The 16,081-nt window shown below is 32.2% G+C and overlaps 1 protein-coding gene across 2 annotated transcripts; it reads left to right on the forward strand.

The window, feature by feature from the left end:
* Positions 1 to 649: 649 nt before the first annotated feature.
* Positions 650 to 15,549, forward strand: LOC140432154 (protein lin-9 homolog). 2 transcript variants are annotated; one of them, XM_072519994.1, is made up of 2 exons: positions 650 to 773; positions 12,875 to 15,549. In XM_072519994.1, exon 2 carries the CDS (start codon positions 12,893 to 12,895, stop codon positions 14,630 to 14,632), a length of 1,740 nt encoding a protein of 579 aa, XP_072376095.1. In that variant the 5' UTR covers positions 650 to 773; positions 12,875 to 12,892; the 3' UTR covers positions 14,633 to 15,549. The 2 variants fall into 2 exon arrangements, with proteins under 2 accessions (XP_072376095.1, XP_072376091.1); XM_072519990.1 differs by lacking the exon at positions 650 to 773 and adding an exon at positions 857 to 1,000 and having other exon boundaries at positions 12,875 to 15,548.
* Positions 15,550 to 16,081: the final 532 nt, after the last annotated feature.

Consider the following 16,081-nt stretch of genomic DNA (forward strand, 5'->3'; position numbering starts at 1 on the left):
ATATTTGCATTGAGTTATTCTAAACACTTTTTGGGAAGTGCTTTAGAATGCATTATTTCACCGAAAGATTTTCACCGAATTAATAAGAACTAAATTTGAAAGGAAAATACCCAATTTTTATTTACTTTTTATTTAGAGAGATTATAATTCCACATATAACTATTCCACAATGTTACGAAAAAGTTTTAAATGAACTGATGTAAGAAAATAGCGTTCTTATTCTGAAGATGTTTTTCCAGTTCTGTGATTTGGAATTAAGATCAAGATAACGTCAAAAATGTTAACTTTGCGTCTTACGAATATACTTAATGTGCTAAAAACTGCTTTAGTTACAAATCATAAATAGATAAATATAATAAGAGCTAATATATTTGGCTAATACATTTGGTTACAAATCATAAATAGATAAATATACGAATATTTTAGCTTCATACCTAGTATAGAACTAAAAGAATAAGCATTAAACTAGGTTTATCGATTATATTATACTTCTCCGATTTTTAAAATTTTTATGTTCACATAGTATCATATTAATTAATAAATATAGTTAATTCTTTGGTATTTGACTATGCCATATATTTTTCATTATTATTCTGCTGATAGAATGCCGTTTAGGAAATTTCATCAATTTGTTGTGCAAAGTTGGTAGCTTTGCAAACGCCTAGAAGTCAACTTGAAACTTTAAATTTGAATCATGGTTAAATGATATTACCCGTACAATATAATTTTGTTATAGGAATAAGATTAACAATAATTTTCAACTAATATAATAGGTAAAGCGTTTTATTATTAAAAAAAATTACTGAAAATTTATAAAAAAACAAGTTCGGTTATGCGCATCGCGCATTCATTTAACGTCAATATGGCGGCTGTATGTGAAAGTGGTTATTTACAAAAATCAAGATAATTTATTTGTAATAAAATGATTATTTATTAGGTAATTAGTATATTTGCGTGAATCTTTGTTTACTGGTTAATATTTGCTGACCATCGTTAATAGGTAAGCCGTTTTTAATATATTCAAATTCAATTGTTTTGTTTTGGTCTAGGTTTGAATTTGAAAATGGTGTTAAAATTCAAAATTTTTTAAATCGTATTTTTTTTGTTTAAGCATTAAATTTAAATTGACTGACAAGTAACTTGGTATTTGCATGTGAAAAATTAATGTGATACTAAAATGTGTATTTATCTGCTCTGGTTCAATTGTGTTTTAAATAAAGTACCAATAATCTATGATATATTGATGACACAGCCTACTGCCTCTCAAGGGTAATTCCGATTTGAACAATATGTTTTATGTAATGATAATGAAAAATAAATTAGTTAATCATATATTTGACCAGTTTTAAATAAAATAAATGGAACAATTAAGACTGATATGCAATTTGCTTGTTCACTATATATTATAACCTATATCTTTTACTATCTTACAGTTACTGTTATTTATATAGAGTAATTTTGGATGGTTGATATTCATTTATTTGCAAGTTAGTGTCTCGTTGGATTACTTATTTAAAACATCAGCTAAAAAGTACCTTGACTTTTGGGTGTACCATAATTCCAATTTTATTTTGGAATTAAAATATTTGGAGAATAATTTTGTAGATGAAACAAAGCTTGTTACACTTTTTTGCAAAAAGACTCAGTCTTCTTATATTTAGCAATTTTTCATAAGACAGACATTTTAACTTAATAACCCTAAAATTATTTAATTAACTATTTAAAATATTTACTTGAACCAATATTTTGAAATACAGACTAATGTAGACCAATGTAAACCAATGTAGAAATCTATAAATAACTAATATACTGCACATGACTAATGTGCAGTAATAAAATAAAACAGTGTTCTGAGGATGAAACCAAGAAGGAGACTTGGAAAAAAAGAGAGCTGATAAAAAAGAGAAGTTACAACAGAAGTGCTATAAGCAGAATATATATATGAATATTTTGAAATACAGACTAATGTAGACCAATGTAAACCAATGTAGAAATCTATAAATAACTAATATACTGCACATGACTAATGTGCAGTAATAAAATAAAACAGTGTTCTGAGGATGAAACCAAGAAGGAGACTTGGAAAAAAAGAGAGCTGATAAAAAAGAGAAGTTACAACAGAAGTGCTATAAGCAGAATATATATATGAATGTAATATATTCATATATTTAAATAATGTGCAGATTAACTTGTGTCCAAATTCCAATTCAGACAATGCTACAAACTTTAAGAACTTAACTGACATCTACAACTATCTTCTGCCAAATTTCTGTATCTAGCACCAACTAGAGCCATACACTTACATTCAAGCCCAGTAGGCTTCATTCCACCTTACAAGTACTTTCTGGGTCTATCCAGAGCTCTTCTATCCCCTTGTCTTGATTACATTAACTTTTTGGACACCCGTTGTCAATCGTGTCATTTTAGCATATTTAATTTCTTGAAATGCACTTTTAATAGATACTTAAACATGTTTAATGTTTGAATCTATATATCAGGCAACTGTTGATTCTTGGAAGAAAATTTCCATTATAACCAATTATAATTATACCTTTATTGTGATTATAATAGACAGCAAAAATGATATTCACAACCAAAAGTTTCTCAGGTAAAATAAAAATATATACCTAATACCAAAAAATTAAAATGTAAAAAGTTCCTCAGGTACAGAAAAAGTAGGCAGTTGTGCCACTTTTCTTGCTTAATAACATTTTGTTTTTTCCTTGTGACATTTTCTTTTCTAGTTGTGTCAGTTTTTTTGCTTCAATTATTGTAAATTCTTACAACTTTTAGAACCAAGAAATAGGTCTAAATGCCTCGTAAGTACCTTAACTGAACACCTCAATAAATAATGTGAAATGCAAAATTTATTTCCACTTCTGTGAAGTCTAGCCAAGGGCTATTGTACCCATAGTTTGTAGCATGAAATCCCTTATAAAACAACAACCTGTCTCTTGGGCGTAAATTTCCCACCCCCAGACCAAGAAATTCCAGAATATCAGAACAATCGCCAAGACCATTCAAAACCTTATATAGCAATAAACAGTGGATGAAGCTGTAAGATGTTGTTGAAATCTTGACCTCACAATCTCAATTTCCAAGAACAAACTCACAAAAACCTTTTCTCCGCTGCTTCTAAAGAATCAATGTGGCACAGGTAATAAGGTATGTAAACAGTTGAGGCCTAACATAGGATAATAAGTACCAGAGTCAAATAAAGAATCCTATAGGCTATTACTGAAAATTCCCTTGAGGTCTTTGTCAGTCACAAATCTCAAGCTACTCAGAGCCTGACCTGTAATATCTCTTATGTGTGCAAATCTTGAATTTTGCTCGTTCTACTTACAATATTTGAATGTATCTGATAATCAAACTCAATGCATAACCTAGACTTAGAAACAGTTATATTGAAATATTTATTCAAATTCAACAATAATGCATTAGAAGCAGACCATCTGTATAATGAGTTTAAGTCTTCCCGAAGTTTAAACCAATCATTTAGACTGGTTACATCCATATAAAGTTTAAGATCATCAGCAAAAAGTAAAATGTTGGCATGGTTAACTATTAAAGCTATATCATTAACGAATAGGTCAAAAAGTAAAGGTCCCAAATGATACTCTTGAAGTACACCAGAGGAAACAGATATAGAAGATGAAACAAAAGATTTTATTTTCACATATTGAACCCATTTACTCAGATAACTAGCAACCCGTTAAGTAAGAAGGATGGAAGTTTATACAGTTGAAGTTTATGAAGTAAAAGATTATGATTCACCTTATCAAAGGCCTTTGAAAAGTCAGAATATATGGCATCCACCTGAACCTTCTCAAAAGCTAAAATGAAATAATGTCTTGTTGGTATATGATCCAATTTGTCATGTGGATTTTCTGCTCCTGACTCCATGTTGTGGGCTAATCAACAGAGAATTACAATACTAAGTCAATGGTTTGACAAGAAAGAACTCAAACAACTTAGGCATAGAAGACAGCATAACCATAAGTCAGTAACTCTTCACATCCTCTCTGCATCCTTTCTTAAAAATAGGAGTAATAAAGCTTATCCTTTAAAATTGATGGAAAAACTTGCAATTTTAAGGAAAGGTTAAATAAAAACCCAATGGTACACAAATAGCGTGAATATCTGAATAGTGTGAATAGAAAGCATCTTTTTAGAAAATAACTGGGAACATTATCCGGACCACAGTTTAATTTTATCTTTTAGTGACAAAATTCCATCATAAATTTCCAAAAGAGAAAATTGAATGAAGGGATATCCACAATATTAACCTGTTAATGTGCATGTTCTTCAATATTCAGATCTATATTACTGTAATTCACAGAAACGTTCCTTACAAATAAGTTGGCAATATCAATACTGTTCTCTGCCACATTACCATTGAAAAACAATTTATTGGGAATACTATGACATTTTCATAATGAATTAAAATGTTTCCAAAAGCTCTGTGGGTTCAATATAATCGCAAAATCAATCTGACAAATGTTTACATATAGATCATAGTTCAGAAAATTCAAGATAATCATCAACACACAATGTATGTTTAAATTTAGCATGAGCAACTTTCTTAGCTACAAAGAATTTTCTCAGATCTAGGGAAAATGATCGAGGGAATTTAGGATACTTATAATTTTGTATGGGTACAAACATGTGAATAACATGTAAAATCTGTTTATATCAAGATTACATAAAATTTCATGCCATGAGTTTGGTGCATAAGTTGTTGATAGCATAATAATGGGCATTTTTAAAATCATAATAAGAACAACTGTAAGCTAAGGGACAAAAATCAGCAAATATAAACTCCAAAGATATGGCTGTGTGGTGAATATTATTAGGAAGTAGCAAATCAAATTGCAGTATCGATTCTAACATTAGAGTCACTATTTATAAAGATTAAGTCCAAAAATTTCAGTAAAGTATTCAGCCATAGTTACTGCTGGATATGAAGAAGCACAAGATACACTAAGGCTATTTTCGCTGGTATGCTTTCAAGTAGCCAGCGGTAGATTCAAATCTCTAAAGAGGTACAATGTAAACTGCACCAAATATCACTGAAACATTATTAAAGGAAACCAGCACAAATACATGTTCCAAACTACTAATATTTGTTTTTAGTTGTTTTGTTGTCGTGCATTCTTGGTGCTACACCAGCACAACTGTTGTTGAAACATACAAAAGGCTTTATTGTAGAAAAATACAGTCTTCTTAATTTCTTGTAAGCTTAACCTAAGCAACTCAGATTACTTCTTTACTTCTAATTTCATTACAATTCAAACATGGGTTGGAAGGAATTTGGGTAGATACAAATTCAAACACAGAAAGGCCAGTGAGTGTCTTTGCTTATTTCCAGATAGCTACAATAAAATCGTTTTGTGTCTCTTGAGCTATTCGAAATTTGCAAAAGTTTACCATTTCAGTAAAAGCTTTGCTATGGCTATGAATTAAAAAGCCATATATATATATATATATATATATATATATATATATATATATATATACATATATAGGATACTTATTGTAGATATATATATATATATATATATATATATATATATATATATATATATATATATATATATATATATATAGTGCAAGAGCACAATTCGTCAAATGTTCTGTGTATGAATCAGTACCAATAGGATGTAGTGAAATTAAATGCATTTTATTGTAAGTTCATTTACCTAAGAACTGAAAACCATTTATTATTACGTGGAGACCATTTATTATTACATGATCCTGATTCATCAACATTCTCTGTTTAGAAAGTGTCTCAGAATCAAATACCACCTGTTTTCTAGTTTTTGTGAACTTCCATAACTTACTTTCATTGTCATTCAATTGTCCAATACAAGAATGTTGTCTCCCACCATGTACAATAAGGGATTTGAGTATCAGTTCAACTGTTCTTCATTTGAACTATTCTTTCTAATACTGTCATCCTTCGCTCTTGTAGTCTCTTGGGTACCAATTTTATTAATTAGGTTTACACTTTCTGTATTTTCTATTATGTGCTCATGAAGTTCTCTTTTGAAGTTTTTATTTATTTCAGTTTTGTTCTGATTTTCAGTTTCCTTTTCAATTTTATCACTCTCCTGTTTTTTGTTTCAGTTATACAGGTTTCACATTCTCCAATTATGTTTTCAATTTTTTTACATTCGTTTTTTTAACAACTTGCAGTTATATTGTCGGTACATGGTTCTGTACCGATTGTACTGTTCAGTATATAATCATTTTTATTCTTGGTGTTTTCTTTATTTTCCCTTTTTCAATTATCTAATTCAATTGGCAGCAGGGCAGCATTCACTAATTGTTTTCCTCTCATAGTCATAATTGCTCTAAAAAGGACTAAATTAGGTATTGCTCAATAAAGTCGATGCAAAAAATGAAATTCCATATACATACGAGATTAAATATCTAGGTATAATTGATAAACATTTACGATGGAATACTCAAGCATTAATACAGTAGTCAAATGAAGAGGGCTACTATCCAGATTCAAATTTTTAATAATAACTTATTTACGAATTCTTTATTATGCACTTATACAATCTCAACTTACCTATGGCCTTTTAGGATGATGTGGAATACGGAATAATATTATTCAGAAGTAGTTAATTAGAATTTTTAGTCACTTCTGAATTTTTCTGAATTAATATCTAATTATTATTGAAAGTCAATTTTTAACTGTACATAAATTATTTTGTTACAAAGTCATTACATATATATGAAAAAAAGATAATATTAAACTTTAACAATCATGCCCATCAAACTAGATATTCAAGGAATAATGCAATTTTACCTAAATGTAATAAATTCATACTCCAGAGATATGTTGATTAGATAGGTCTCAAATTATACAATAATTGTCTACCAGAGAATTTAAAACAAATTAAAAATTATAAATAACATAGATATAAATATAAAATTAAACAATGGATTGAAAACAAAACAACACAATTCTCTGAAGAAGTGATTAATGGACAATAGTAATAAATAATAAATACTTATCTAAATAGACTTTGATTACCAACTACAACATTTCTTGAATTTATTGCAGTTAATATCTTGTACTTACATTTGTGTACTCACAGTTGTGTCACATGCTATATTAAAATTAATGTATTTTGTAAGTACGCATATGTAACTTACTATTTATATTTATACAATAATTGTTAAATATTTCTTTGTTTGAATATATATTTTTAAGTCTCACACGCAAGGGGTGCTACTTTTATAGTAGCTCTATTTCAGTGAGTTTATTTATGTTTATTTAGTATTTAGTATGCTTTTTGTTTCTTGTAATCTATGTAAGCTTCCCAAATAAACATTATTGTTATCCAGATTTGGTCATATGGCTAACACTCCCTCTGAAGGGAACATTTAGTCATCCCTACGGTATCAAAAGGATTAAGCTCTGGTGGCTCTTTCTGTATTATCGAGCACTAGGTGACTTGGTATGCTGGAGTATCTCCCAGCTAGGAGTATAGCCTTCTGCATGGCCTTATAGATATGTTCATTTAGCTCCAGCTGTTTTATGTTCTCTAGGAGGTTTTTGGGAATAACACCAGTAGTAGATACAATAATAGGTACTGTCTGAGTACTTTCCATTCTACACTGTCTCCTAATTTGTATTTCTAAATCTCTGGAATTGACGATCTTTTAGTTGTATTTAACACGCAAATTATTGTTGTTGGCTATCGCCACAAGTGTTGTTTGCCTAGTAAGTTTAATAACTATTATTATTTAGCCATACGGCTCACACTCCCTCTAAGGAGAAAATTCACTCATCCCAGATACCTATGGTATCAAAAGGATTGAGCTCTTGCGGGACTCTTTCCGTGTTATCGAGCCCTAGGTGACTTGGTGTGGTGGAGTATCTCCCAAAAATTTTTGTACACATCTGGATGTTGAGTGTAGTACAGCTTTCTGCATAGTCTTGTAGAGATGTTCATTCAGACCTAGCTTTTTTATGTTTTCTAAAAGGTTCTTCGGAATGACTCCAGTAGTAGACAGAATAATAGGTATTGTCCGGATACTTTCCATTCTCCAGCGTCTTCGTATTTGAATTGCCAGATCCCTGTAGTACTTGGCGATCTTGTCGTTCTGTTTAACATGAAGATTATTTATTCTTGGTATCGCCACATCAATTAGTGTTGTTTGTCTCTTTAGTTTATTAACTAGTATGTGGTCTGGTCTATTATGTGCCACTGTTCGGTGTGTGAGCACAGTGCGGTCCCAGTATAGCTTGTAGTTGTCATTCTCAAGTATACTCTCAGGAACATATTGATAATATGGGAGATGGTTTGTTAGGAGAAGTCCCAGTTTGACGGCTATCTCTTGATGAAGGATCTTTCCTACTGAGTCGTGCCGTTCCTTATATTCAGTTGCTGAAAATACCTGACAGTCCCCGGTAAAATGTTGGATGGTTTCTTGAGCTTCACATCCATATCTGCATTTGTCACTTTGAACCTGAGGGTCTTTGACAATATATTAAAGGTAATTTTTGGTTGGTGTAGCCTGATCCTGAATGGCCAGTAATAAACCTTCTGTTTCAGGGAACATCTTTCTTGATGTCAGCCAATAGTTCGACGCTATATTGTCGACATGGGACTGACCTCATTGGGATGTCGCCCGTGCAGAGGTTTACCCATCCAGGTGCGCATTTTTTCGTCCTTAGTAAGATGGTTTATGCTTATTTCTGGTTCCTTCAGTTTGATCGGTGTTGTATCATCTACTGCACAAATTGCGCGATGTAGAGTAGATGTCTCAGCCTGCACCTGAAAATAAGTTCTTAAATTAGTAATCTGTTTTTCTAGTTGCTCACTTATAGCCATGAGTCCTCGTCCTCCTAAATACCGCGGTAATATCTTTCTTTCTACTGCACTTCGAGGATGGTGTTTTTGTGCCTTTGTGAGGTGTGTTCGTACTTTTCGTTGAAGATTTTCTATATCCGTTTTTGTCCACTTAACAATAGCAATTGAGTAGCTAAGCGCGGAACATGCGTAGGTGTTTAGTGCCTTAAACAAATTTTTACTGTTAAGGTGTGAACGAAGCAGCTGGTTTACCCTTCGTATAAACTCAGTAGTTATCTCAGTTTTCATTCGCTTATGGTCAATCTTCCGCGTTTGCTGTATTCCAAGTTATTTATACATATCAGTTTCACCCATGGCCTCGATGTTCTGGCCATTTTGCATATCGAATCCGCCGGGCTGAACCTTTCGTTTGATATTATTTAAGACACGGCACTTATTAAGACCGAAGTGCATACTAATATCGTTAGAGAAATTTTCCACTGTTTTTAGCATCTAATAACGGTGGCTTCGAGTGGAAGCCAATAGTTTTAAATCATCCATATACAATAGATGATTAAGCTTTGCCACAAAAGTAGTGTTATTTTTTATGCTAAAACCTGTGTCAATTGAGTTCATTAGCTGTGATAAGGGGTTTATCGCTAGACAAAACCACAGTGGGCTCAACGAATCTCTTTGAAATAGGTCCCGGTTGATTGCAATATTTTCAGTTTCGATATTGTTTTCACCAGGTATTTGGAGGTGAATTTTTGTCTTCCAATCTGACATTATGTTTTAAAAAGGTCACTATGTTATCATCGACTTTATATATTTTTAATATATCTATAAGCCAAGCGAAGATAATTTGTGAACCACAGCATCTGCAAAGTGAACTTCTTCATATAGAAAAAGCGCTCACCTCTAATGGTTATACCAGAAAAGAAATACATAAAGCGATCAACAACGTTTCTAGAAGAAAGGACGAAGAAACAGCATGTATAGGCAAAGCGTTCTTGCCCTGTATACCGAATACCATGCATGTGGAATGGTATATGTGGAAACCACGAAAAGACACACAAACACAAGGATAAACGAACATAAAAGCCATTGTCGTTTAGGGCATACCGACAAATCTGCCGTTGCCGAACACGCTTTGGGAAGCGGAGAACATCGGATACTGTTTGAAGAAACGCAGCTGCTGGATGAAACATCACAGTACTACCCACGGTTATATCGGGAAGCGGTGGAAATATATAAGTATCCAAATAATTTTAATCGGATAGAAGGACTAAAAATTAATAAAACATGGAAACCAGTATTAAAATCCACAAACACCCTTCCCGCAAATCACGAAAAAAGAAAAGCTTCGAACGACGACACGTCCCTTCTCGCCGAAACCAGTGCAGGGGTGGCGAGTAGAAAATATAAATATGGCCTCCGTAGTACAACGCGGCCTCAGTTTCAGCTTTCAGGCGAAGCAGTAACATCTCCAGAAGATGCTAACCCCTAGTGTTGGCGAAACGTCGAGAGCTAATCTCAGAAGACAACGGCCTAACAGCCCGAACAAACAGTTTAACAAGTAACAACTCCTAATTAATGAAAAACGATTTATTTATTTATAAAAGAATAGCGAGACTTTTTGACCTCTAACATGCATATAATTAATAATTAACTTACCTCATTCAAGAATAATGTACTTTTTTGTGTTTTGGGTTTTGAGTTGTGTCACTTCACTATACCTGCTGGATGTAGCGTAAAATTTATCTCCCCAACCTCGGTGTGATCAACCTCTTTTCGTTCATTCTGCAGGTATCCATTTCAATATTTTAGGGTCCATTTGTCCTCTGGCATTCTTTTAACATGGTCAAACCAAGTTAATTGTCTTCTTTCGATATATTATGTTTCCTATGTTTAGCATGTTTAAGGCATGTTTAATAATAAACTGTAGTAATGACTTATCTCTTTTATTTGGTGTTTGTCCGCAGCCAGGTCAGATGGTGTACATTCAGATCACAATTGCAGTTGGTTTTTCCTGCAATATCTCTGTAGTTCCAATTCCCTTGGTGCCAGTTGTTTGTGATCTTCATATGGGAGGTATGTATCTGAGAATTATCCCCTTCATTCTTCCTCCTTCTATGGATTTTATCTTTATTGTCGTTAAATTCCTGGAATAAAGATTCATCAACGGTATTGTTTTGGTATGCCGTTTGTCTATTATACAGGTCCTCGGGACTTCGACAGGTCGGCTACATATCGGCTTAAATACGTAAATCTAAGGCTCTAGGATCTAAGGATCAACTATTTATGAGTCTGCTCCCTCCCACATTTACTATAAGTGCTGACCATCTAAACAGTCCATTTTTTGTTTATTCATTAGAACAGTTTACTCACAAGATCCCTGCACTAAACAATGTTTTATGGAACTTCAGAAGTTGATTCTGATTTCAGATAGGAACCTCATCCAATGCTCGTTCCAGTTTGTTGATGATCAGGTCTGCTTGAGCACGATCTAATTGAGTATCAGGATGGTGTCTGTGTGTCACTGCCTTCCTTAATACGTTTCTAATATAAAATTTTTTAGCAAATCTGCCGATTTAAATATGGTTAGAAATTGTAACCCCCATTTAATAAAGTAAAATTACTAAAGAAGAACTGCAAATATACCACTCAAATGTAATATTACTCTTAAGATCAGTAAATTTAACCTAATGAAATTTTATGTATTTATCCATTGCTATTTTCCCCATAACTTTGCCAAAAGTCAGTAAATTTACCTGCAGGCAACTGCAAAATAGCCTTTACCCAACATGAATTAACATTAGTGCCAGTAAAATTGCCCATGTCAATGTACTTTTACAAACTTATTTTAGTTTTATGGTTCATTTTGTACATTTACAGTTTCTTTATTTTCTCCATTTCCATTCTCCATTTTAATAAGCAAAATTACTACTATTGTAAACAAAAGTCATGATATCATTCTTATTATTTTCTTTTTGCCATCCTTATCAGTAATTCAGTATCAATCAGTAATTTATGTATTGAAAGAGGGTAAATGTGCTAAAAAAAATTACAGCGTATCTACGTAAATACCACCGAATATAGGGTAAAGTTTATAAGCGATCATTCATGTATATTATCTTTAATATTTGTTAATTTTTTTTTAATAAAAATTCAAACATCAAAGTCAAATGGTTGCCAAAATGTCATTTTTATTAGGTATCTAATTAATTCACAAGTAAAAAATATCTCAATATCTATATTTGACTAGAACTTATTCTCACTATCTTCCTAGACCAACTGATTTATTAAAGAAAAGTATACAGAATGTAATAAAAATTAAAGAAAAGTTTGAAATTATGCAAAACTGCGCCATCGCCAGTACACTCTTTATTACAGGTATATACGAGTGTAAGTTAATATGATTTCAAAACAAAGCCACACAAATTTTGATCAGTTATATTTCAGTAATGCCCAATAACATGTTCTGGATTTTAATAAACAATGCCCTATTCCACAAGGACTATATCGCGAGAAATAAATAATTTCAAGCGTTTCTTTCTCGTTATTTTAATGCCTTCCATTGAATTAAACATAACCCATAGATTTGTTTGTTCCAATTGACATCATAAGCAATATCAAAATCTATTATTTCTTTACGAAAAGTCTAATTTTAGTAATTCGATTGTCTTTGTTAGAGTTAATTGTAAATATTAAGATACTACAATTGGAAAGCCGTTTACAATGCACTCAATTTGGTGGAGTTATAATTTTGTAATGATTGTTTTTGAGGTTTATAGACTGTGGTCTGGAATAATTTTTCTTAGATACATGTTCCCTCACAGAAGCTGACGGATATTCAAAAATCACCAGTAGTAAGCGGAAGACATGTCTTCCACCCGTTACAGACGAAACGTCAGGAAGAAGTAATTATATACCACAGCCTATCAACCACAACAATAATGTATTTTTACAAAACATCTGCCTTTAAACCCTATAACACTCATTGTTAGTTATAATTTTCTTTATTTTATATAGACTAGTATTAATATGTAATAACGTTTTAGGTGAATAAAAGTTACAAGATGACCAACGAAAACATGATCATAAAGCAAGAGGTAATGGAGGATGATGATATGGAAATAGATGAGGATCTTCCCACATTAGGCCCTGCTGCTTTAGGATTACAAAGAGTTGGCACAGTGCCTCCCCCAAAACCCACTCCTACGCAACCCCCACAAGTCTTAAATGCACGAGGGATGCCAGCTAGGATAAGAAAGAAAAATAGACTATTTTTTGATGACGATATTGTGAATACTCCACACCACAGAGTTCCAAGTGCTAAGAAACAAAAAGCTACACCATCCAAAAAGCCAACACCCGTCAAAGTGAAATTAGAGAGGAATGACTATAAAACTACTCCTAAAAAGACTCCATCTAAGGAAGTTAAGCATGAAAGAGACTCCCCTCCACCTGTTTTAAACTCTCCAGATAGAAAAATTGGTCAAAAAATAGGACTGAGGCTTAGAAATTTACTGAAATTACCAAAAGCTCACAAATGGGTATGTTATGAATGGTTTTATAGTAATATTGATCGTTGTCTCTTTGATGGGGACAATGATTTTACCATATGTTTGAAAGAATCCTTCCCTGATCTAAAATTGAAAGAATTAACTCGAGTCGAATGGACGAAGATTAGAAGAATGATGGGTAAACCTCGTAGATGTTCTCAAGCATTCTTCAATGAAGAAAGACTAGAATTGGAAAAGAAAAGAAAGAAAATACGAGCTCTACAACAAAGAAAAGCAACAGATATGACTAGTTTTAAAGACCTGCCCCCAGAAGTTCCTATGCAATTGGTTATAGGAACCAAGGTAACAGCAAGATTAAGAAAACCACAAGATGGTCTATTTACTGGCAGTATTGATGCTGTCGATACCTCAAACAATACATACCGTATTACTTTTGAGAGACAAGGCTTAGGAACTCATTCTGTACCTGATTATGAAGTTCTTTCAAATGAACCTCCAGAAACGATATCAATAATGAGTTTTCAAGCTACATTCAGACCTAGAAATAATGTGTCCTTTTCTCCTGTATTAAAGAGTCCTGTAACAAATAATCTGAAATTAAGGAAAGATCCTTTGCTTTCAGGTTCATTGCTCAATACTCCTCCCTTCTTACCATCTTTAGATGAGGGTAAAATAGGCGGTTACCCTGCAAAATTACTAGAAAAGATGGTTTTGGTTACTAAAATTCTGAATGTTAAAAAACTTAAAATAAAAATGTTAAAATCGCTGAATTCTGAAGCTGAAAAACTGTTCTCGTTTGATGAAGATATTCCTGACGATTTTGAAAGGACATATGCAAGTGTTCTCGTCGACCTTGAAAAATTAAACTTTGATCTCCAAAAGTACCTTGACGAAATGCAAATTTACTGCAAACAGATAGCACCAGAACCCAGCGTGGCAGCTATGCTCACTCCTTCGCATTTGAGAGAAAAATGTCGCGAGGAAGCTAAAGATATTGTAGATAAGCATAACTGTATTATAGCTTCGGATAAAGATCCTTGCCAGAATCCTTCAATATTGGATTTAATCACAGATCTCACATCACTATTACTTCAAGTTAAAAACATGTCTGATGCCGAAAGCAATGCCTATGAGCTGCAAGTGTTGCAAGGTACGATGGAACAAATTAAAAGGAAGCTTACTCCTGTTAATCAACATGTATTCCAGGCTAACGTAGAAGTGCATATGAAACACATTGAAGTAGGTTTAAATCAAATTAATATTGACAAATTACTTTTGGGTACAAAGATATAAGTCTAGTTAATTTTATTTTATTGTATAGAAATTTATTTATTTCAGACTGTATAAAAAATTTGAGCAAACGTTTAGTTATGCGCACTAATACTCACTAATGTTCGACATAAAGACTTTAAAAGTAAATATTTAATGACGTTAAAAATTTCCACAGTGGGCACAAAATATTTTAGATACTTTATATTTAATTTTATAAATCTTTAATATTAAATAACAAGGGTGGTAACTAACACATTGCTCAAATATGGTAATATTACTGCATACTGTTTTATGGCAAAAAAAAAATAAAAAAAATAGGAGTTAAATAGGGGCTTGAACTCACAACCTTTAGGTTGTGACACTGATATGATCCTGTACTAATATTATCCAATTATAGCTATTTAAATCTTTGGTGTATAATCAGTTGACACAGATGTATCAGTATAGGGGTAGTGTTGACTGGGTAAGCAAAAAATTTGGTTTATGAAAGTCTGTAGCGTTACCCCTATGAAAGGGTATCACTGGAACTGTTAGCTTACTAAGAACGGTAAAACTCAGTAAACAACAAACTACAACTAAAGCTACTACTCCCAAAGGAAGATATTGTTCTGAAGCTATTTTCTTGTGGCATTTTAAATTAATTACTATTTAACTGGGAATAAGCCACAATTAAAGGTTAAAATACGTTTATTGACGTTTCAATTTTCACTTCGGAAATCGTTCTCAAAATACAAACATTAGTAAATTAAACAAATTTTGTTTTTGTTACTTAGTGAAAAATTCTTCTAATAATTTAATTTTATCTGACTCATCTATATTGACAATTCAGACATACATTATACATTTTAAAGTAGACGACTTTAAAATGATATTGCCAATATTGTTGAGTTGCGTTCCTGGGACGACTTTACTTATAAGATAGTTCATTCGATTACATGAAATCAACTTTAACTTGAGAATATCCGTCAGAAAAGATCATAACATGTAATTCGTCTTTAAAAAGACAAATACATGCCATGATGACAGTAAAATTCTCCTGTTAGTGATTCCATAGTAAATTATGAGGGAAAAACCAGGAAAAAAACCTCATAATACTATCCCGACATGGTAAGTATTTGATCTTGCATTTAGTTTACCTTCAATAAATACCAAATTCCGATTTTATATGTTTGTTATTTAAAAAATATAAATGATGTATTCTCTATATGTTACTGACTTACCAATACTGGTATTTTCTTTTTAATAACTTCCTCTTTCAATATGGGTAACCAGATCCTACTACATTCTGCCGAGGAATTCGCGACACAATTGGTCTCATTTAGCATAATTAGAGCCGCTTCTTTGATTTTTCTCTTTTTACCATCCGTTTCTTTTAGGACTATATTTGAATCATTCCATTGAACCCTATGTTCATTATCCCAAGCATGTTTACATATTTGAGATCTATCAAATTCTCTATTTTTAATATAG

Source organism: Diabrotica undecimpunctata, chromosome 1 (assembly GCF_040954645.1).
Source record: "Diabrotica undecimpunctata isolate CICGRU chromosome 1, icDiaUnde3, whole genome shotgun sequence".
Lineage (NCBI taxonomy): Eukaryota > Metazoa > Arthropoda > Insecta > Coleoptera > Chrysomelidae > Diabrotica > Diabrotica undecimpunctata.